The 25,170-nt window shown below is 34.5% G+C and overlaps 2 protein-coding genes across 4 annotated transcripts in view; both read right to left on the reverse strand.

The window, feature by feature from the left end:
* Positions 1–1,112, reverse strand: part of DDC (dopa decarboxylase) — a 93,069-nt gene extending 91,957 nt beyond the window's left edge. Inside the window, exon 1 of the mRNA XM_087946457.1 lies at positions 996–1,112. The gene's annotated coding sequence lies outside the window, so the exon portion shown is untranslated. The remainder of the gene's footprint in view (positions 1–995) is intronic.
* A 3,918-nt stretch (positions 1,113–5,030) lies between these two features.
* Positions 5,031–25,170, reverse strand: part of GRB10 (growth factor receptor bound protein 10) — a 118,285-nt gene continuing 98,145 nt past the window's right edge. For all 3 annotated transcript variants that reach the window (XM_026678349.2, XM_087946464.1, XM_087946463.1), the window contains 9 exons: positions 25,012–25,149; positions 23,596–23,706; positions 23,066–23,164; positions 20,836–20,913; positions 19,846–19,962; positions 17,687–17,753; positions 15,098–15,185; positions 14,522–14,615; positions 5,031–11,478 (listed from right to left, as the gene is read on the reverse strand). In XM_026678349.2, coding sequence (XP_026534134.1) covers positions 11,332–11,478; positions 14,522–14,615; positions 15,098–15,185; positions 17,687–17,753; positions 19,846–19,962; positions 20,836–20,913; positions 23,066–23,164; positions 23,596–23,706; positions 25,012–25,149 — 939 coding nt within the window. In that variant the 3' untranslated portion in view covers positions 5,031–11,331. The remainder of the gene's footprint in view (positions 11,479–14,521; positions 14,616–15,097; positions 15,186–17,686; positions 17,754–19,845; positions 19,963–20,835; positions 20,914–23,065; positions 23,165–23,595; positions 23,707–25,011; positions 25,150–25,170) is intronic.

Raw genomic sequence — 25,170 nt, forward strand, 5'->3', positions numbered from 1 at the left:
TCCAGTATTTTGCTCCCTTGGCTAATATGCAGAGTTCTGAATAATAATAAAAAAGAAAGACTTAACCTATATTCTACTTCTCTATATATATCTTTATATATAATTACAATATGTACTATATATTTTTTATTTTTCTTATATTTTATTAATGTAAATATATGTATGTATGTATGTATGTATGTATGTATGTATGTATGTATGGCATTCAGCTTTGTTCGGGTATTTTCCCACGTCATTGTAGTTGTGCTTTTAAAGTTGTAGCAACGTTTCAGCAGAATCTCATCTGCCATCATCAGGCTTCCTATACAGGATATATATATATCCTTTTCTGCCACCTCTCTTGCTCTTCAGAACATCTTATTCCTAGAGACGAGGTGAAACCACACTTTTCTAGCTTTCTGAAAGAGTGTTAAAACCTGACTTTACCAATTGGCATAGGTAGAAGTGTATTAGGTGAGTGCTAGGCAAACGGTGATGCAAGGGTGCTCCCTTTGCCTGTTTTAACTTGCAATTTCTCAATTTTAATTTTGTTCTTAACTGTATTATCTTTGTTGTATTTATGCTTTTATACCTCTTTTTATATTTTTATTATAAACTGCCCAGAATCTCTTAGGTGAAATAGGCAGTGCAAAAATCTAATAAATAAATAAAATATATAAAAAATGCATGAAAGTAATGTAAAATGCTCTTCCAGAAACAAAGGTATTTGGAATGTCTCCCTCTTGTGTAAAACACAATCTGTTTTTATATAATAGTTGCAGCTGCAATACCGATTAATATGGGTACTCGTAATTATTATAAAGCAAAGTTACAATTTTAAAAACAACATATGGTGAAGAAAAAATAATAAAACTTCATCCATGAGAGTTTTGAAAACAGAGTACAACATTCAATATCTATTTCAATATAGTATTAACACTTTCAGAAAAAATACTACAAAGGTTAATTGATAACACTCAGATCTCAGTACAGCAATAAACTTAATTTTTACTTACTGTTTTCCTATAATGTTCAAGTGTTCTTGCTCAAGTGGATGGAACTAAATAATTTTTTTTCAATAACAAACTTGAAGACTCCAAGAGGTCCAATCAGGAGGAAGGCCACTCTGTTTTATAACATCTAATCATATTTGAACGTAATAATCATTAACTTTCTGTAACTGTTTTTTTTTGTATGCATTTTTTAAAATTATCCGGAATTGTCAGCTTTGGATAACTGAATATCAGTTCTCTTGTGCAAACTACAATGGAATTAAATAAAAATAAGTTTAAAAATAAGCTTCCATTGCAGGATTGATTGATTTTATTTATTTTTTAGACTTGTTTGCCGACCATCCTGCCTGGAGGTCAGCTAACATTGAAAGGCAATAAAATATTAGAAAAATAGTTATAGCAATTTACAATTAATAAGATGATGAAGATGCAGAATTAATGTCCATAAATGTCACCTTCAAAATTCTAATCATCCAGTTAACTTGAACCCTACTTCAGTTTTGCTATCCTACCAACCAATTTCTCTTTTTTATCCTGCCTTTCAATCACAATATGCAAAATGATTTGATATGGGACATGGGATGTTATTCTCAATTTGTAAATATTTGTGTTGTTATTCAACTCAGCTTAATTTATAGTGTCCTCCTTTGCTTGAGAACATTATATAGATGTTAAAAGTTGCATAATTAAGCAACTTTTAAGCAAATTAAAAGGTACTGAAGCTGCTTGTGTCATTGCTGAGTCTAGAGATGAAAATTAAGCAAGTCAAACAGAAGTGTATTTATGCTCTAAGGCAGGGGTGTCAAACTCATGGCCCAGGGGCCAGATCTGGCCCATGGGGTGCTTAGATCTGGCCTATGGGATCACCCTGGAAACAGCAAAGGACCAGCCCATAGTGCCTCTGCCAGCAAAAATGGAGCTCCCAAGCTCCATTTTTGCTAACAGAGAGTTGCAGGACACCGTCACAACCAAAAGCAGAGCTCGGGAGGGCTGCGGGTGGCCCTCTCAAGCTGTGTTTTCACTGGCAGAGGGTTGCAGGAAGCTGTCACAGCTGAAAATGGAGCTCAGGAGCCCATTTTCACTGGCAGAGCGCTCAGGCCACGTGAGTGACGTCAAGCTGTCCATGCCCACCCTGCCCAACCCTGCCCCCTGAAATCAAACTCAACCCTGATGCGGCCCTCATTGAAATCAAGTTTGACACCCTTGCTCTAAGGGAAGGGCAACCAACAAAAAGGTACTGAAGCTGCTTATGTCATTGCTGGGTCTAGAGATGGAAATTAATGGCATGCTTGGAAACATAAGGAGTCTATCTTAGAACTAACCTGGGAAACCTATTGAAAGCAGATTTATTTACTTAACAGGAACAGAAAAAGCAAAAAAGCTGCATTTGTTGTCAATTTTGTGAAAAATTTCCAAAATTTATTTTACTCTACTTATCAGTGTGATTTGCTTGTAAGGCTAGAAAGTAATATAAGAACATCCATTCCCTTCTCCCCACCCATGGAACAGCCTACAAAATTTAGGGCTAGTATTGATTCTCAGGAACATTTCAGGATTTCCCTCCTTTCTTAATAACTTTCAATTCTCCATCCTATAAGCAGCATACCCAGACCTTTTTCAGTCTAGTCTATGCAGATTTGCATCCTCTTTCAACAATAATTTCTAATATTGATCACAACCATCCTCCTAAAAGTGAAAGCTCACTGAACTCTTATCTTGCACTCTTTGTTAATCTTAAAATGTTTAACTTGCTCTTAAAGGGATTTTGCCCCAATGTAAAATATTTTTATGAATCTGTTGCTGGTCTGCGCTTAAGAAGCTGATCTACTCTTAGGTTTACATTTACAAATGGGTACAATTACAAATAAAATATATTTAAAACATATAAGGAAAATTTATTGAGCCACAATGGCGCAGTGATTGGAATGCAGTACTGCTGACTGCCTGTAATTTGGCAGTTCAAATCTCACCAAGCTCAAGATTGACTGAGCCTTCCATCCTTCCAAAGTGGGTAAAATGAGGACCCAAATTGTTGGGGGCAATATGTTGACTTAGAGGTTTACACTTGTCCCATATCAAATCATTTAAGTTTTCAATTCAATTGTATAGAATGTGAAGGATGTATATTTTATTTTTATAATGCACACTGAATATGGCATTTAATTCCATTGTACGAGGTGCAATGACAATAAAGTAACAAAACTAAACTAAACTAAAATGGAAAGGGCTGTAAAGCACTATGTAAGTCTATTGCTATTTAATCCAATGTTGGTGGATGTAGTATGCTAGATTATGACTTTTAGTGTTATTTAGGGGGCTTCCAACAGAATATGACCAACTGATCAGTCCAAGATGTTTCTTCCAGCTAGAAGCATTTCCAATTTGTGAACAGGAAACAGATTACCTAAGTGTGTATGACTCTCCTAGGTTAGAATCATAGAAATCACCCCACAAGATCCTCCAGACAGTGGCAGTTCACAAGGTGACTCTGGAATAGTTCCCTGATATTGCTGGGTGATGGGTTAAGCAGACTTTTCTGGCCTCACATGTCAGGGAACATAAGCACCTTGTTATTCAAGGACAGATAGATGTTCCATTTATATTTCTGCAAATGTTAACATAGGGGGCATTTGAACAGCAACACGCAGAGCAGGAAATCAGATCAACCAATCACCATACACGACACATACCTCCCTTCAATCTGCTGTTGGAATTTGGGAGGTATGCTCATCTGTCTGTAAACTACATTTACCTTTCAACCCCTTCACAGGGCAGGTAATGCCTACCTGCAATGGTAGGCAACTCTAAATTAACCTCAAGCATCCAATTGAGAGGCAGGGATACAGCCACTTTCCAGTTGAAAAAGCAGCCATTTTGTTTTCTCCCCCACCTCCAAACAGACATTAAATCAGGTCTTCCATTTCTTAAAATACCATATTTGTTATCTGTACTAAACTGAAAGAGCTCTCTTAGCCTGTTTAACCTATTATTCCTTTTTTATTTATATTTCTTTGTTTTAAACAAAGATTTGGTCTTGTTTCTATTGGAAAATTGCTTCTCGTTTTTATGCTAGAAATAAAGAAATGAAATGTAGAATTTAGTTAAATATTGAATAATGTGTACTTACAGATATGATTTGGAAATAAACAGCTTTTGTTCCTTTTTCAATCCTGCACTCCCCCTTCTTAATGTTTATTTCATTTTATTGTATTTTATGTTATAACAAATGTCAATAAAAAGTTATTAAAAAGAGTGTGTTATTTAGGATTAAGCATTTGCATAGAAGTCAGCATCTATCCAATTATTGAGAGGGGGAAAGATGCTAAATTCCAGAATAATTGGAAATGGGCCAAACACAGCCTTCATCACCTCATAATCTATAGACTGCAAAAAAATGGTACAGGTAAAATTAAGAATTCCTCTGCTGCTTCTATTTGTCATTCTGTCTGCTCATTAAGAGGGTGCTATTCTAAGATCACTTTCCTCTGCCTTTTCCAGGCATGCAAAGTTTTGTCTTTCCTCAAAATATATTTTCTTAGGTGTCTGTTTGTTTTAACTGGACAACTATAATGATTTCATCCTTGAATGATCCTATATTCTTGGCATACACTCCTAACAGACATTCTTTACTCATTCCTCAGCAGTGCTAGGGAGAGGTAGGTGTGTGTGTGTGTGTGTGTGTGTGTGTGTGTGTGTGTGTGTGTGCACGCACGCGCCCCCATGTATGTGCAAGCCATTCAGGTCAGATTTTCTCCAACATGCACATGTAGAACAATGTAATCTCCACTGCTAAATTATGGCACTTCTGATAGCAATAAATTGAAAGATTACAACATCATTTCACATAGACTCTTCCCTTGGGAACACTATAATGAAGTTATTCAGAGTTTGGATGTTTCATATGTAACCTCCTGCCCTAAAATAAATATTGAGAAAACAGTTATATTTCTTCCATTTCAAAACATGTTAAGAATAATGCCAATAAATTGTTTCACTTATTTTACAATACTTCAGCTAAAACAGAAAGTCCAATATAGATTATAGGAATATTGAAGAAAATTTATTCATATTACACATATCAATATACATACATGAGCTCCTCAATGCAAATAGAGAAATTCTGGGTACAGCTCAAGAGTTGCTCAGTGCAATTACATTGGCATGAAACTAAATTTTCTTCAATGTGCATATAAAGACACAGTTCAATACATAGATACTGGAAAGCATGAGTAGCCAAGATGTTCTTTTTAACAAATGGAAAAAATTGAGAGACCCACTGAAGAAAGTACTTTTTTGAGTTTTGGAGTAGCATTCTTGTGTGTGTTATCCTGAACATATAATTTGGTAATATTAGGGAAAGATGGGAATATAATTTGCATGGCAATTTATAAAAACCAAATAGGCCCTACAATATATTTGAAGAAACCTTTTACGTTGCCTTGAAGCTTCTCCTGGTCTTCCAGTTTTTGGTCAAAAGTCAGATGAGGCTATTATGCAGTGTCTCTGATTCAGTAGGACTCTCTTCAGATTTTTTTTTAAGGGCATGCTGGAGAAAGCAGAGTCACATTTTGATGAGCCTTGTCACAACAAGCAAACAGCAAACACCTTTACAGCTTTCAGCTACTCATTTTTGGTGAATAGTATGCCCTCCACCATGCAAAGTATTACCAGCCTTTCAGAATGGCCATGTTGCCTAACAAAGCAACTATGAGGGAGGGAGCCCTTTGCATGAAACTTTTGTTGAAGCAAAATATCGTTTCAAAGACTTCCATAGCCCTGGTAGACAACACTATAGTATCGTCCAGTATTACATTGGACTTTCAGCTTCTAAAATCTGAAAAGACTGACAAAATGTTTGGCACACTGAAATCTACTGCTACAAATTTTCAAACTTTTTCTGTTTCCCAACTTGTAAATTCTGCCAAGATAGAAGTTTAGAAAAGGTAAAATGTTTCATTTGTTTTTTTCTAGTTCTTTTATTGATTAATCATGGTGTGCATCTAAATTGTTTCTTGTAAAATATCTAGCTTTATTACTCCAAATTGCTATTTTGTTATTTTCAGAGGAAAGTGGTAACAATTCCAGAAGATGATACTGGAGATGACTTTGCTTTTGACATTTAGCAAACTTTATCAGATAGTTTACACTGCAAGGTATCAGTATGCAAAGGATGTTGTTCCCTTATCTTTTAGCTAATATTACTGAATAAATTTTGGGCTGGTTATTGGAAATTGGTGAATGCTAACAAGATAAAACTTCAACCCAATGGAGACAAATAATACATTCATTTCTTAATCTTTCACAAAGGAGTTAGGGGTTTTCCTGGGCCACAATGCAGGCATCATTGATGACCAAGAATACATTTTTCCATCTTTAATTGACTCACTAGTTTTCATCTTCTCTGGAGAACACATCTTGCTTCGGTAGCTATATCATCATCATCATCATCTTTTTTTTTTTTTGGTCACTTACCAACAAAGTTACATTCAAGGTTAAAATTAAAATCATTCTTTTTGCCAATGATCTAATCTACATATTACAGGAATTAATAAAATTAAAATTCTAGGTGCTATCACAAATATAAAAAGCAATAACTTTTAAGATTATATATAGGTATTCTTCAACTTACAATCATAACTGAGTCCAAAATTTCCAGTGTTACACAAGACAGTTGTTAAATGAATTCTGCCCCATTTTACAACCTTTCTTGCAACAATTATTTAAGTAAATCATTGTAATTGTTAAGTTAGTAACATTGTTAAGTGAATCTGGCTCCACCGTTGACTTTGTCAGAAGGTCACAAGAGGTTATCATATGACATCGAAACACTGCAACTGTTATAAATACATGCCAGTTGCCAAGTATCCAAATTTTGATCATGTGACTATAGGGATGCTGCAATGGTCATGCGAAAAATGGTCATCAATCATTTTGTTGATCTCTAAACAAATGGTTGTAAGTGAAGAACTACCAGTAACTGGGATTACAAAAATATACCTAGTGATTATATCTGAACTAGATTGCTATAAACACTCAATATGAAACTGCCTTAAGATAATTAGGGGACTGGAGGCTAAAACATATAAAGAACATTTGCTGGAATTGGGTATGTCTAATTTAATGAAAATAAGGATTAGGAGGTGACATGATAGCAGTGTTACAATATCTCAGGGTTTGCCACAAAGAAGAGGGAGTTAAACTATTCTCCAAAGTACCTGAGGGCAGGACAAAAAGCAATGGATGGAAACTAATCAAAGAGAGAAGCAACGTAGAACTAAGAAGAAATTCCCTAGTAGTTAGAACAAACTTGCCTCCAGAAGTTGTGAATGCTCCAGCACTGGAAGCTTTTAAGAAGAGACTGGACAACCATTTGACAATTATTTGAAATGGTATAGGGATTGGAATAGAAGACCTCCAAGGTCTATTCCAACTCTGTTATTCTGTTCTAAATTTCAAACAATCCAAATATGATAGCAAGAATACTCAAGAGTATACCGATTCTCTTCTTGTAATGAAGACTCCCTATTTATTTCTCCACATATGATAAAACATTTGTCTTTGGCTCTGCAGGCCTTAATAATGAAGCATTTCCATGAAATGCATGAGCATTTGTTTATTACATCTTGATCAAAATGCATTGTTCATTTAAAGTTGTGTAATATGCATATTAAATTGATGGTTTTCTTATACATTCTACATATTTTAGTGGCAGTTGCTCTGAAAGTAGCTTAACCCTTTTAATTAAAAATAAATAAAATGAATACATGTATATAATGTTCAGGTAAATTGCTAATTTGCTTCAGTTAATGGAAAAATAGTCCACAGGCAGCACAATTGCCTACAACTCTGGTATTGGGTAGATTTGCCCCTTTGAGAAAATAAAATGAAACTTGACCAACAGTATAAAATGAATACCATTGTTTGAATGTTTATTTCTAAACATTTATGTATAAGAAATATAACCAGTCCCATTTTGTACAAAAATACCTGAAAGATAACAATTAAGTTCACTAGTCAAAAAAAACAAAACAAAACTATTTACAATATGAAGCAATGCATATTGAATAAGAGGTTGTGTCCCTTAAGTTAATAATTTTTGCATTCCCTGATAAGTTTTATTTCATTTTACAGACACAATAAAGTCTTGTGGTATGATAATATAGTTTATGCTAAGCAAGTCTTGCCACTGGAAAGGTGCATTGATTGGTCAAAATAGTCAGGTACTTAGTGCAGAAAAGTTAAGACAAAACAATCTAAAAATAGAGGCACATTTTTCTTCAAGATTAATACAACAAATAAAAAGCTGTACTTTTAAAAAACACAAATAATATAATGTATCTATTTTTTTTTTAAAAAATTACCAAATGGTTTGGCATTTTCCTTCTTAACATATTACAAGATGCTATATGACATATTTTATTTACAAAACAATCACAGGCAAAAATAAAATAAAATCAACAGGCTCCAGAAACAACCCTGAGCATCCCTCTTTACATTCATGTCATTTAAATATTTTTTTAATCAAATTTCCTTCAACCCTTATTTCCTAAATTGTCAGATAGCTGTATCTGTTAGTACTTTTAAGATGGATTAGATTGTACATTTCTAACAAAGGGAAGAAATGCAATATGTGCTCAAGTAATTCTGAAGATAGTACAAAACAGTCTGCCCTCTTCATTCAAATTTATAATAAGAACTTATATTGTCAAATTCAATTAAATGCATTTTTATAACATGAAACTATTACTAAGAAACTGAATGATTGGAGCCAAGATACTGAAAAATAGCTTAATTTCTAATAAACTCAAACAACTTCACTTAAATTTGAAAATCAGTATTTTGGCGGGGAAATCTGTTTAAATCCATTTTAGGAAAATGCAATACTAAGCAAACTCATATTACTTTACCTATAGATGTTTACAAAATATGTAAAATGTAATAATCAAAATATGTCTAACAAAAATCAAGTTTCTTCATTGTATATATAGAAATTTCATGGAAAAACCCCTATTAGATTTGTTCTGTAAACTAAAATACAGTGTTTTTATCTGCTATAGATACTCAAGCTGGTTATATTGATTTAAGCTATTCTCAACAGTATATGATTACCTTGTGAATAAATAACTGTACTCAATTTCAACTGTTCAGATTGCTATTAGTCACATGCAATAATTAATATTAATTAGTATCAATATAAAGGTTCAAGATTCCCGGAGCGAGTGAGAAAATATTTCACTTGCAAGTAATTCTGAACATTCATAGGCTGGAACATACTTCTTGATACATAAAGCAAAAAGCACTTCCTATATGCACTTAACCATCATCCCCAAAACTCGATAATCTTAATCATTGACCTTATTTAAGTGCAAGCTATCAATGAAAGAAACGTTGCTATGGAAACATGAAAAGCTGAAATATTAACAAGCATTGCCTTGATTCCACTATTATTAAGTTGTCCACATGGTATATCTCCATGCACACAGTTATGCAGAATTAGAAAACATGAGTCAGTATCATTACATTGACAGATATCTCACTTTTGTGACATATAATTTTATTTGCCACATTGACAGCTAGAAAGCTGTGCCTTTCAAGAGAAATAAAACATTATTTGTTCTGCATAGCTATGTACAAATTAACATTCTATGTCTTTGCTTTTAGGAAGCCTAAACCAGGACTCATAGTACGATGATGAACTAGGACTTGAAGCAAGGTTTCTCTAATTGTTACAGATACTGGCATGCAAATTTTAGTGCACAAATCCCAACTAAATCAATTGTCTGAACTGTCAATGGCATGTCTTTCGGTGGCAGAGACAGCTGAGCATATAATTTCCAAATAAAAATGATTTATCCAGTTATTACACTGCTGCATATATATTGCTATCTTTTACAGCTAGACTGAAATAGATGGAGAGAATGTGAAGCAATGCTTCGGGACGATTTCCACAGTTTTGACCAAGTTCATAGACCAGCAGCATGTAATCAGACTGCATTTCTCACATTTACTTTACTGAAAATCTTATTTATCATGTCATCATTTAGGAAAAGTCTATTCATGCTGCTGAAGGACTCCTCAATATCTAGCTGTTATTAGAAGATCGAGAATGCTACACAAACACTTCTCTTTGTTTTCACTTTTGATTCTTTCTATTTATAATTTGTGTAAGCCCAACAATAGTATTTTCATTAAGCGAAGAAACATAAAATCAGAATTGTGCTTCGGTTATTAGAAAATACACATCCAGAAAAAAAAATTGGAAGGAAAATGCAGACTTACAGAGCACTCTTAATGGTTAGAAGACTAGGCAGTGTTATATGTGCAATGGAGCTATAACATACATTCTGAAGAGTGAAGGAAATAATGCTAAAAATAGCAAACACTGATTTGTTTTATACCAAATATACTACATAAATGACAATCTATTCACTCCCAATTAAAACATAATAAGAAGAAAAGCCAGATGATTCCAAATACATATATTATCATTCGATTGCAAAACTGGCTAATGACAGTGGATTTTCCCCTGGCATCTGTGCAGAAAGAGGACCTCCAGCAGATTGGGAAGGAGAGGGATAATCAAAACAATTCAAACCATCTGTGCATAGAAGGAGAATCCTCTTTCAGACACACAGTTATTACATTAAAAAGCATACACTAGTGGGATATTTTTCCTTCCCAGAATTGTTCTCCATGTTGTTTCTTCAAAACAAATGGTGGACCACTTAATTTCAAAAGGGAGAAGCTATTTTTTGATTTTAGATTATAATAAGACTGAAGTAAATTACTCAATATATGATTTAGAACATCCAAATCAGGTATCAATTTAAAAACCATATCATCTAGTATAGGATAAATATAATGTTCAAAACGAGTGCAAAAAAAGAGGGGGGAGGAGGGAGGGAGAGAGAGAAATATAAAGAAAGCAAACAATAAAAAAAGAAAATATTCAGTTTTAAATTGTCAAGATTTATCCAGGGCAAGAGTTCATTTCAATAATTTTGCTTCACAAACCCGACTCTGTTACATGGCAAGCCAAGGGACAATTTCCAGTTTTGTTTAGTGTTTTTACATAATTTTTCCCAGTTTTTGGGGAGGGGCAGTTGCTGGGACACTCAGCAGAATCAGGCATAGGATTTAGACAAAAGAGCCAAATCTTGGACTGTTGGCACCAGCTCAAGCATCCCTTTCCAAGTCCCCTAATTTTAATGATACATTTTGTTCCTCAAAAACAACTACAAGTTGGCTTAATGTCCCAGGGTCAACTTTCTTCAACAAAATTTCTCTTCCATCTCCAGTCTTGGAACAAACCAGTCATCTGCATGGACTGGTACAGAGGTCACAAGGCAACCCGGATGCAGTGATGTTTGAGTTTACAAGGCAAAACTCCCTTGTTTAATTGATAGAATTCAACAAGTTGTATTAGGTCAGTGAATTTGGTGCTGCCATCATCTAGACTGAAAAATATCTGTCCGTCATCTTCACACTTGAAAAATGAAAATGAAACAAAAATAAAATACTAAAGACAGAAAACAAATTATTCAAAAAGGAGTGTTAAAATATCTCATCCAGTATGTGTATCCCCCTATTCATTTCATTACCTTTACCTCCTGCATAGTGCAGGCCCTGACGCACATGAATTCCACAATTCTCAGAGTTCTCAATCAAGGCACAATTGACCAGACTCAAACTGACCTACTTTGAACACGTTATGCAAAGATCTATGAAATTTCAAATCCTTTTTTTTAAAATTATGATGAAAAAGTTCAACCTCAATCTCATCAGCCCACGGCACAATTGTCTAGAGAAGACTCTTATGCTGGGAAAGGTGGAAGGAAAGAGAAGTAGAGGATGAACAGCAGCCAGGTAGAAGGATTCAGTTACAGCAACAGTGGGTGCCTTCTTGGAACACTTAAGAAAAGATCATCATGGAGAAAATCCATCTGTGTGGACACTGAGAGTTGACAGTAAGTTGATGGCACAAAATCAATTAAAATGATATATTTCCAAAGTATTAACAGATTAAGCAATTTAAGATTAAAAAGTTCTAGTAAAGGGCCATCAATGTAGCATTTAAAGTTAAGAAATAAAAGACATCCCCTGATAAAATGCCAGGTTTTTGAACTGTAAGAAAGATTAAGGTAAATCACTTCAGAATTCTTTCCACCTTTAGTATACCAAATAAACTGTGCAATTCATTTGAAAAACAAACTGAAAGATCTGAAAGGAAAAATTAACAATAAAAACTTACAATAATGAGGTTGCATAAGTGTGTATACCCTTACATTAATACTTTGCTGAAGCACCTTTTCATTTTATGACACATTCAGCCTTTGTGAGAAGGAGCCTATCACAGCATGGCACAGCTTGCCTTAGGAATTTTAGCCCATGCTTCCTTGCAAAAGCGCTTCAAAACTGTCAGATTGCAAAGGCACCTTCTGTGCTCAGATTTCTTCAGGTCAGCCCACAGATTTTCCATTGGACTGAGACCTGGACTCTTGCTGGGCCATTCTGGAACTTTGATCGTCTGGTGAAGTTGTGTTGAAAGGTGAAATTCCTCTTTGTCTTCAGCACTTTAGCAGAGGCTTGAAGGTTTTGGGCCAAAGTTAACTGATATTTGGAAGTGATCACAATTTGCTCCAGCTTAATTAAAGCTCCATTTCCAGCTGAAGAAATGCAGCCCTAAAGCATAATGCTGCCATCAACATGCTTCACAGTGGGTTCATAGTATTGTTTTTGCACAAAACATACTTTTTGGAATTATGTTGAAAAAGCTCAAGCTCAGTCTCATCAGACCACATTTACCCACATGCCTTTGTCAGATTTAATGTACATTTTTGCAAAATGAAGCCAGGATGGGGTATAATATATTGAAGACAGGTCAATAATTTACAAATAGATTTATAGTTTAAAAAATTTGGGAGGGCGTGTTTCGCATGGGAGAGGGAGAACTAATATCACAGTAATGTATTAATCAGTATTCAATTAGAGGTGTGTGTGTTGGTCATAGCCCTGACATATGATCAATACAGGAGATTATTGTCACACATAGTACACAACCTGTATGTGACATATTTTCTCCACTTGTTTATGAGTTTGTTCCATGGCTTGGAAATTGCTTTGTATCCTTTTCCTGACTGATACTTTTCAAGAGTGATATCCCTTTGATGCTCTGAAAGCTCTCTGCAGACCATGGCTCTTGTTGTAAAAGGCAACTAAGTAAATAACCAGAAAAATCCTACCTGAACTTCATGTGGGCTTGATCAGAGTCAATTTAATTAATGACGAGTATGTACAGACTACTATTCACCATACATTTGAATGTGATTGGTTAATTCTAAACACAACCACATCCCCACTTATAAGAAGAGAGTAGAAACACTTATGCAGCCACATTATTCTAGTTTGTTTTATCCCTCACTAAACATTTAACTTTGCTTTACAATATCCATTGTATACACTGATATAAGAAATTGTACAGCATAAACACACACACGTGTATGTATATATATATACACACACACACATAAATATGAACACACACATATGCATACACACACACGTGTGTGTGTGTGTGTGTGTGTGTGTGTGTGTCCCTGTCCGCTATACAATTTCTTATATCAGCATATTGTCAGGCTACAGAACTTTCCCCATTCACTCAACTAAAATGAACTTCTGAAAACATATCCAAACGTATCACAAAGGAATCCTTTATGGAGATGAGACAATTCCTGTAGGAGTTCAAAGCAGCGTCTGAGGTCTCTCAGGCATTCAGGGATAGATAAGGGAGTTTAGAACCCCTCCCCTTATCTCGATGTGTATTTAGTGAAACAAAAGCCAGTATGTTAATTCCTCCCCACCCCTCTTGTAAGGAACGATCTTTTCAGTTTCCCAGGACATACCTAATTTCCCCCCCACCCCCTTTTTAGAACGAACTATTCAAGAGATTCCCAAAGTACAATCTCACTGTGGAATTTTTATGACCTTCTCATCTCCTGGTTGTGCCTTTCAGAGGTGATAGTTCTGGCCATCTGGCTTTTCTCCCTCCATCGTATCATGTGTGGGTTATACAAATTAGATATAAGATTAAATATATTCAGGTTACATCAAGAAAGGATTTCTTTTTCAGCCTTCCCCCCCCATTTTCTTCTTGCACTGAAGAAATGACAGATACACGGATCTGACACATATACAGTGCAGGGGTCTCCAACCTTAGCAACTTTAAGACTTGTGGATTTCAATTCCCAGAATTCCTCAGCCAGCTTTGCTGGGAATTGAAGTCCACAAGTCTTAAAGTTGCCAAGGTTGGAGATTCCTGATACAGTGGATATTAAAAAGCAAAGTTAAAAAATTAAAACATATTCATATATGTTTTGTACAGAATAAATCATATATCTGAGACTGTCAATCCCACACTTAAGTAGGCAATTTTCAACTTAATACTTTAGAAAAATTAAGGGAACAGAAATAAATGCACATTCTGAAAGATATCACCACCCAGTACTGCCTGGGTGGAATATTATACTTACTGGTAAAATCTGAAAATGTTTAATTTTTTGATGATGACACAATGTAAGTACAAATGCCTTTGGATTACTCTGACTGTCCCGAAGAAGAAATAATCTATAAAATAACATCGTATGTTACTACCAGATTGATTATATATTTCTGATAAACAAACAATTCTACTGTTTTATGATATCATAACATACTTCATGTTTATACATAAATAATCTAATATTTCATTGATGATAATAATAATATAAAGAATAACTATATGTAAGATGCTGATATTCTATGTATGTCAATGTTACAATATTAACTATTTGATTTCTTGGGATCTGAGCATTAAAGTGATTTTTGAGTATTGCAACTGAATAATCAAGCACATGGTTCATGCAAAGGGCTTAGTTTCAGTCTTGAAAGCTGTGGTATAAAAGATCTGAATTGGCAAAGGACAGTTATTACTATTTGTTTTTCCAAGTACCTATCCTATAGGCATCTCAAGATGAGCATTATATAAATTTATTAGCGCACTCATTTCAGGGCTTCTACCAGGATTTATAGGCCATAGAATAAATAGTACATGATTAAAAAATACATACCCATCCACAAGACCTTGTTGCTTAATAATCCTGTGTGATTCTTCTCTTGAGATCCTGCCATGAAACCAGTGTTGTGTCCTATGAATAACTGATGAAAAAAATGAATGGTTACAGCTAATGTATTAAAATATGTGTGCATAAAACCAGTATAGGTTTTATCTTCATTTATTATGTTCCTAACTGCAAGATTCAAACTATGATTTCTGATGGTATATATTACAAAAACAGAACAAGACAAAAACATAGTATTAATAAAATAAAATTAAAAAATATCACAATGCAGTAATACAAGGTTCCAAATTGCTTCTGAACAGTGAAGCTGTTCATTTAACTTTAGAGGGAGAGTATTCTCAAATGTGAGGCACTGTAACTCAGAAACAAACCTTTTGAACTTTAGAACCTCTGGCATCATTGGCTCAGATGTCATTAGCCGATGATGGTGGACAATAAGTTCTTGGAACTTTTTTGTATAGGAAAAGTAGTCCTCTAGTTACCTTGCCTGCCAAGCCACAAATGACTTGTGAAAATGTAATTTAGAATGAATTGCATTGAAATGTATCTCTAACTTGCATATATATATAATTATGACATATCCTTAATTCTTCTTTATATTAAATGTGCTCATACGTTGTCCTCCTTTTCTTTGGCCTAATTACAATGATTATATTTTTTTATTATATAACACATTTTTAGCTAACATGAGCTTTGCAGAGTTACTTTCAGTGAGATGGTGATTATATAAATTTGACAGATAGATACACAAATAGAACAGGTATGAGAATCACATAACATATTTAATCCTATCTCCCACTTAACCACTGTTCTTGTTATGTTCTTCTGGCCTACCCTGTTTTATACTTTTAGAAGTACTATGTATCTTTTTTTAACTGTCAAAAATGTATGTATTTAAGGAATTTAAATGACTGACCAATTCAAACTTTGCAAATACAGGTGGCATGCCACAGACTAAAAACAAAATAAAACAAACAATTTCAATTGATTTTTGAATTGATTTTTGTTTTAATTTACATTAATTTTCTTTAATATAAATGGAGTTTTGCACATCTTCATTTATTTGTTTTATTTATTTATCTAGTCAATCTGCTGGTCTCACCACTGTAATAAAGATGGAATATAACAGATTTTTTTCTAAAATGACATGAAATAATTCAGAAATACTTCCACATAAGGAAGGTTTCTGTATTTGGATCTGTTGAATCTGACCAAGGTAAAAATCATAAGCCAGAAAGTATAAGTTTCAGCAGAACAAATAACTATGTAAATTATGGATATCAAATGCAACTGGCTCTTATAAATAAATGTTTCTATATAATTTTTTAAAAAGAAGTAACATTTTTCTTCTTAGTACATAACCATAAGCCAACATGATGAATTACTCCGTGTGTTTTTTCTGTCCATAACCTTAGCATTTTAAGAACCATTAAAAGGAGAACTGAAATCAATACAAGATCTAAAAGAACAAGGGGTGGAACTGGAATGGTGGACCTATCTACAAGTCCAATCAAGATATGGAAAAGACATGAAAAAAATGGGGGATCAGTAGACAGGCAATGACACTGGATGAAATATTACTTGGATAAGAGGATAAATTGATAAGAAAAAATTACAGATTTTTATTGGACTACAAATTGGATGAGGAATAGGTAAAAGAAACGATGTTGGTGTGGGCTAAAAATTTTGGGCATGGTGTTAATCTGGATAAATGACAAACTTTATGGGAGAGAAATAAAAAAAATAACATTGGCCACATTGTATAAGGAAAACCTATATAAAATGTACCTCTGCCAGCAAAATTGGCCAAAATGTATCAAAATATATCACCCAACTGCTGGAAATGTACTCAGGAATATGGATCATATTATCACAAAAAGTTGATCATCAACAGATCAAGAAATTGACAGACTCTATGAATGGAAAGCTTATGACTATTATTGACAAGAACGGTGGCTATATTGGTCACCATTTTTTGAAATATCAGAAATGTTTATTTGTAAATTTTGAATTGTTTATTATTCTCACTTTAACAGATGAGTGTGATAGGCAAATTTTCATTTTTCATTTAGTTGCATAATTCTGCACATTAATAATTGCCCAATAATACATAGATAGATAGATAGCACACATAGATATTCTCCTAAGAAAGCCAAAACTTCACTTTTACTTTCTTTAATATCCAGGTTTGAGGTTTATTAACATTTTTGATTGACCGAGAGCATTGTAGTTGTTCAATAATAAAATTAATCCTCCAATATATAACTTGCCTAATAATTGTGCATGCAGTGTAATTTACATTAAATTACTTAAAAGTCAGTTGATTTTGGTGGGTATACCCTATTTTTAAAAAGTGAATATTAGGTCTACAATGTAAAGAACTTAAAGCTCAAACATTGCCTGCTAGGAATTACCTCTTTTTGAATGGGAGGGGGAGGCAAATAATAAAGATGAACTATTTGACTTTAACAGCACAATTATTGGTTTGAGTCAAGTTAAATGTGAAATCAAAATGCAGGGACTCAACTTTCACATCAAAATAAAAAGTTTAAACTTAGTAGTTGCCATTCTTCTTACTTGTGCTCAGCAAGGAAGGATGAAGTGGGCTTTGATTCCCCAAAATGTTCATTCTTGTGCTACGTTTCTGCAGAACAAAGCATACAATTATTAAGTATTAGCAGCTGTACGGAGCACAAAAGCACAAAGTCTGACCTGGTTCCCTTGAGTGGAAAAAGAAACCCAGGTGCAAACCTATGAAGCTCACTGAAGTGGGATGTGGACCACAAACATCATCTTGAGGTCTCTGGCAGGATAAAACCAATAATATTATTTTGAATATCCATTGTATGAATTGTGAAAATGGTGAGTGTATGAGGCAATCTGATATATATATATATATATACGGGTATTTGTATGTGGATCTTTGGTTATTCGGGTTTTCTCCCGCGTAAGATTGGAAGTATCTAGGCAACGTTTCGATGAAGTCTCATTCATCATATCTTCAGGCTTCTGTCTTCAGCTCTGTGCTTCTCAGAGTGATGTGAGCTTGCAGCTGCTTCTTCCTTTTACTGCTAGTGGGGTGTGACTTGATTGGGTGGGGCTTGGCTGTGTTCTGATTGGGTGGGGTGTGTTCTCATTGGTTGGGGGTTTGGCTGTGTTCTGATTGGTTGGGGGTTGGCCATGTTCTGATTGGCTGGAGGTGTGTTCTGTTCAGGTGGGGATTGGTTGTGTTCAGGTTGGTCTTAGTTACTGGGGGATTTGAGCTGGTGAGCTGTGATCTTGCTGTTTGGCTTCGAGTTCGTGGTCGTGCTGCATCTTCATGGTGGGGGTCAGTTCGCTTCATGTGTGGCTCAGGGGGGTTTGAAGTGGGTAGTGATGCAGCTGCAGTGCGGCTTCTGGTCTGTGGTCGTGTCTCATCTTCTGTGTGGGTGTGAGTCTGCTTTTTACGTGGAAGTGTGGTGGTGGCATCTTGTGTGGCCCTCGTGGGTGTGGGTCTGGTGTCATTCATCATGTTAGGTACTCGTCTGTTCATGAGGGCGGGTTTCCAAATGGCTGGTAAGCGGGAGGTGTCATCTCTTTTATTCATGCTGTGTGGCGTTTTCTATCTCTATGGCTTCTCTGATTATTCTGTTGTTGAAGTGTTCGGTTTTGGCGATAGTTCTGGTATTTTTAAAGTCAATCTCATGTCCTGTGGCTTTGAGGTGTTGGACCAGGGAAGAGGTCGGTTCTTCTTTTTTGATTGAGTTCTTATGTTCTTCAACGCGTGCACTTATTCTCCTGTTAGTTTGTCCAATGTATGTGGTGGGGCAGGCAGTGCAAGGGATTTCGTATATAACATATAAGTATGTTGATATATAAGATTATATTATACATTAATTAATTAATAATTTAAGAGTCAATTTGGTTTAATGATAAAAGTGCTGTCCCAGAAACCTGTTCTAGGCCTGCCTGAGGCAAACTTTCTCAACCCAACTCACATGATTGATGTAGAGAAAATGGGAGAAAGGAGTATAAGGTATATTTCTGCATTGAGTTGATCAAAAATAAATATATAAAAAGTCAGGACAATACAATAATTTTCTCCCATACCCAAAAACTGTCTATTGTTTCACTAAGAAACCAAGGAGCAGAGCATTAGACATTCACTAACTAAGAATGGAGATATGGTAAGTACGTTGAAAGAAAAGCCTCTCAATAATATAATCAATGAACGTAGAACAGAATAAAAATATCTGTACCTATCTGTATCTATTGCCCCTTCATTCAATGCATGTCATCTCTTCCTTAGATAGCAGATTCAGCCTACATATATCTTCTTAACATGAAAACTTTGAATGAAAGGCATGTATAAAATGCCACTCAAATGACTGTGATGATTTTCCTAATAAACATTCCCACATCAGACGAATCACATCCTGAAATGTCATTACCATCCCATTACTAATGGACATTTGAAGAACATTTGTCATTAACAATGACATAGCAAATAATGTCTTTTTCAATCAAATTTCAAATTCCTTTAAAAACATGACAGCAGCACCTGTCCCATAGCCGATAACTACATTTTTAAATTAAATTTGTTCTCCACTTATTTTGCAGTGCCATGACTTGGGACTGCTTATAATCTGAGATATAAGAGATGTTATAAGAGATTAAAAACAACAATGAAGTGCTCATCTAACCTGTGGTTACAGAGAAAGGTTTGGCAATTGGCAAAGCAGAATGCAATCTCTTACCCTCCATGCATGGCCTTCTTCCAAAGCTGCACACTGTGCTTCTTCTGGATTTTCAATCACTCTTCCTATTTGTCCAGAAAAATCCATTGCTACTAATGAATTTTCAGAAACACTTCTCTGAAAGATGTTTGAAAGGATTATTAAACTAAAAATAAAATCAAAACTGAAATCCTAGAAAAATAACACCTGGGCAGAATACATAAAATAACTGCTGATATGGCTGCTATCACTCAATTAAAGGAAAATTTGATGAAATAATTCAAGCAGATATTAAACCATGGGTATGGAAACTATGGTTTCCAATGGCCCCAACACCATGTCATGGTGAGGTATGTTGGGTCCCTGAATTCAGAACAGAATTGAGTCCAACTTAATTTAAAATAAATTTCAAAGGACAACAAATAGAACAGTGCTTCTCAATCTCAGAATTTAGTTATATGGACTTTTAACTCTCAAAATTCTCTAGCCAAATACACTGAAATGAAACCCTGTCCTAATCACTCTCTGACAAGACACAATAAAATTCTGAAATAAATAGCAGAGTAGAACTTCTAGCGATCTCATTTATTGGTATATAACTGAGTAGTAGTTAGGATTTACATTACAACCCCATCCTTTAGTGAATTTTGCATATTATTTCATTTAACTAATTAGCGATATTCTTTTTTTACTTTTTTGGTTTCCTTATGATTAAAATTACTGAGAGTGCAATTTTCATTCTGACTCTATAAGAATGAAGAGAATGTTTCTCAACCTTGGCAATGTTATGATGAGTGAATTTCAATTTCATGCTGGCTGGGGAACACTGGGAATTGAAATCCAGACATTCTGAAATCCACACATCCTAATATTGCCACGGTTGAGGAAAAAAATGGTGTAGGGACTGGGTAGTTAAAAGCTAGTTTCTATCATTCAATGAGCTATTTCAACTTCTGGTTATATATTAGAGCTACTTGAACTCCTGGTTATATATTAGACGAATAAACTTACCGCAGGAGTGGCAAAGTGAGGAAGCAGATTGTTCCTCTGTTGTGGAATTCTGTAATTTTGGTACAGCAACATCCCATACTGAAAAGTTGAAGAGAGAAAAATTCAAATTGTATTATTATTATCATTACTATCATTACTATCATTACTATCATTACTATCATTATTATTATTATTATTATTATTATTATCATTATCATTATCATTATCATCATTATTATTATTATTATTATTATTATTATTATTATTATTATTATTATTATTATTATCTTGGGTTGGGTTGGCTTAAATAACAGACTTTGGCTTAAGAATTCTGTTCCACTTTCATTTTCTTCTGAGGAAGGCAACTGCAGTAAAAGAATAACCCCTCTATTTCTACAGAGGTAGCAGAGTAGAGCATTCATGCTGAAATCTGCAGTATTTTACACTGAATACATAGAAAATCATTCTAGCATAGAAAAAACACCCTACTATATTTATTAGATTTATAGAACTTAAACAGTGAGGCATATAACAAAATAAATAACTACAAACAAACAAAAACAAGTATATAGTTTTTTAAAAATACCCACTATCTAAAATACAACATGGCTACCAAACATAATAACAACCAAAAGAGGACTCCATTCAGTTAGAACCAAATGCTTGAGTATTCTCAATTATTCTCTTTTGTGTCAGTGTATAAAGTTCATAAATTGGAATAGACATGGTAACAGGTCAGCCAATGGGAACTGTTTGGTGACTAAGAAACAGCACCTGTTGTGAGCCAAACGGCTTGGAGATTGGGCGTGGCTTAGGGTTACTGGTCTGTATATAAGAGTTAGTTTGTCCTTGGATCTTTGCTCCTCTGTATGATATTGCTTCTGTGTTTATATTGCTTCTGTGATTATTGATTCTGTACTTCTGGGTTCTGAGTTCTGGTTCTGGCTTCTGCTGTGTGGTATTGTATATAAAGAAGTTTCTTATATAAATGAATCGTGCTGAATTAGTTACATGTGTGCTGATTGGATTGCTGCAAACTCTAACATTTTGTTTCTAGCTCTTGTCTTTTGTTTAAAAGATTTGCAGTTCCAAAATTAAATCAATCAGTTGAATGACTTGCCATGAGAAGTTATAGACGCTCTGTCAGCAGAGGCTTTTAAGAAGAGACTGGAGAGCCATTTGTCTGGATTGGTATAGGGCAAGTGTCGGCAACCCGCAGCTCCGGAGCCACATGCAGCTCTTTGGGCCCTCTGCTACGGCTCCCTGGCCCATAAATGGCTGGCCCCACCCCTCACACTCCCCTCCCTCGCCTGGCCTCACAAGGTAAGGGCGATGGCGGGGGATGGAGAAGTGGCCGGGGCTGATTCTCCAGCACCTCACTCTTGCTTCTTCCGGCCCTTGTTAGTACTGGACATACTTCGGTTGCTTGGGGCAACACGGAACCTGCTCTCCGCCCCGAGACACTTCTTGGATGAAAAGAGAAACATTTTCTTTTTCTTCATCAAGGAAATACAGTCCAATTGCTTTTTGAAAAAGTACATCTGAGACAACTCTGACCTAGATAACTGAGAATCTCCACAGACATTTTGTGACAAATATTTTTCTTTTCACTCTGTTAGGCCTTTTAATGTATTATTTAAATTTAAATTTTTAAATTTTTCCCCTGAGCAGACCATTTGTCAATTAACAAGGACAATTTCAGTGCTAAAACTCTGAAATTTGATTGAAACAGTTCTGGAGAATAAGCTTCAATGCACAAAACTTGCTGTCCACTACTTTCATAAATATTTTGACCAAAATGGGAATACGCATAATAGAGCATCTGCTCTGAACTATCTCTAGATCTTTAGAACCCACACTAACCTTTTGAAGCCATTCTACACTGAAGCATCTTGCATCCCCTAAATTAATTGAATAAACTCCCTCTGCTTGATCTACAGCAAGGATGGTTCTTCAATGATATACAGCTTTGGCTAGACTGCTGCACGCATCCTGGAAATTGTTCGTTCTTGTTCCAGTTGTTTTGTAACTACTATTTATAATTATACCAGTTTCACTTCTGTCATCCTTATTTTAGAATAAGGGAACTTCATTTGATCCAACCCCTGGATTTTTCCTACCTGCCGGCCCTTTATTGCAAAGATAATAATTTATTAAATCTAAATAAATAAATAAAATGGTTTCTTAAAAAGAACCTTAATTCACACACAGGCTACCATAAATATGAACTAGCCTCATCGTTATTCAGTACCTTGAGCAGTCTAAAGGCAGTCATCCAACATGTTCTGCTTTGTTCATCCTCAGCACACAGCAATCTTAATTCTTTAATTTCATTCCTTATTCTGTTGGGCTAAAGAAGAAACAACAAAATATTAATTCTGTCTTTCATCCAAGAAATTAATTTATAGTTTAAGTGCGATATACAAATCCTAAGCATTTGTTATATTGTAGAACATTTCAGATTGCTCATATAAATTGAAAATTTCTGAATAGGCATATATAGGCATTCTCTCCTTTTTTTAAAAAAAATCCAGGCAAAATCTGAAAGAACAACAGGTAGTCTAATGAATTTACTGCTTTGGTAAAAATGTAAAATTATGTCAATTTAATAGCTAATAACTGCCTGCCACACCCATTTGACAGGAGTCAATTTTGAATTGTTTTTCTCTATCTGTAATAGAATTTAGCATAAAATTAAAATCAAATATTTTAAATATGATATAAAAATCTGTAAAATTTAATATCATAAACCACAAATCTTGTAAGATTTAAAGCTGTTACCTTTATACAAAAGCCATAGTCAGTCGGTGCACTGTACATTTTTTTGCATGCTATTAATGAAAAGATATTGCTGTCTTCAAGATCAGCTAGCAATTGCAGGTGTCTTGGTTCCTGGGGAAATAGAGTTGTAATAATTAAACAAAACCATTATTTTATATTATCTAAAAATAAAAGGAAGAACCACTAAAGGGCAATAAAAGCACACTAAAATTTCTTAACTATTACCTCTAGCAGTAATAAATTTGGTCAGTAATACTATCTTCCATATATTCAAAATCCTAGTATGTGCTTAAAGACATAGTATTTCTTCTATATCAAATGTTAAAATTCCTATCAAATACTTTTAAAAATTGACTAATCCCACACAATTTCAATTTATATTTGGGAACACTTTTTTTCTGATTAACTTTTTAGAACATTCAATCATGCTCCTCTACATGTTCAAGGTTTCAGGGATGACTTCAAACTGATGGCAAATGGGAGGAAGGTAAGCTTCATTACAAAATGCTCATCTTTTAATAAAAAGACAATGGCAAAATCAGTTTAATTATATTTCAGATTTTCTTATGGGTTTGCTCTGTCATATTTCTGCAGATACTTTGTATTTCCATGCTGTTTTGCTCTTATAAACCTATTTCTTTAAATAACTTCCAAGCCTATTTTGAATCATAGAATCATATGGTTGAAAAGGACTCTGGAGGACTTCTAATCCTAAAGCAGGAATTCTTATTCTATCCTGACAAATGCCTGTTCAATCTTTTCTTGAAGACCTCCAATAATGGAGCACCCTCAATTCCAGAAATCAAATTGATGTTGACCTTTATTCTACCTTAACTGTCTTTTAAACTAGTCTTTCTGACATAGCAAATTTGTTTGCACCGTAGGGAAGGAAAAAAAAAAAAAAAAAAAACCTTAGAGAAGAGACCAATTATTGACTGAATTATCTCACCTACACCTCCTATACATGAAAGACAAATATGCTGCATATTGCCCAGCATACGCTATCTGATTGGAATCGTATAACATACATGAAGTTTTTAAATATTTGGAATTGGTCATTTTGTGAAGGTATTTTTTTTTAATTTGCAACTGAGAATGCTCAAAGAGACACTGCTATTTTCTTGTGCAAAGGGAAAGACAATACAGATGATCAGCCACAGGATTTTTCATGTGAAGTTATAACTCAATAATGGTACTCAACACTGTAATTATAAAGATCACAACTCATTAGAAGGATCTAATCTAAACCTCAAGAACCCCTTTACTGGCATTAAATTATGCTCCAAAACTAAGCTTACAATGAAATCCAGAGCACAGAGTAATTGAAATTTATACTCTAACATATTACTGACAATGATATCAGTGCCTTCAAAGTCTATTGGTTATCTTTATTAAACTAGTCTAACTAACAAGTACCTTTGAAGACCCTTTTGTAGAGCAATAAAGTCCAGATTTCCTCAGACAACCATACAGCTTCTTCCATGATTTTCTTCCCAATTCTTTCACATGTAAAAACCCCTGAATTTCTGGACAACTATTTGAATTTAAAAATTTCTGTTGAAGATAAATGGAAAT

Source organism: Notechis scutatus, chromosome Z (genome assembly GCF_049901735.1).
Source record: "Notechis scutatus isolate UNSWTSFEM ecotype Mainland chromosome Z, rNotScu1.2, whole genome shotgun sequence".
In the NCBI taxonomy this organism is placed as follows: domain Eukaryota; kingdom Metazoa; phylum Chordata; class Lepidosauria; order Squamata; family Elapidae; genus Notechis; species Notechis scutatus.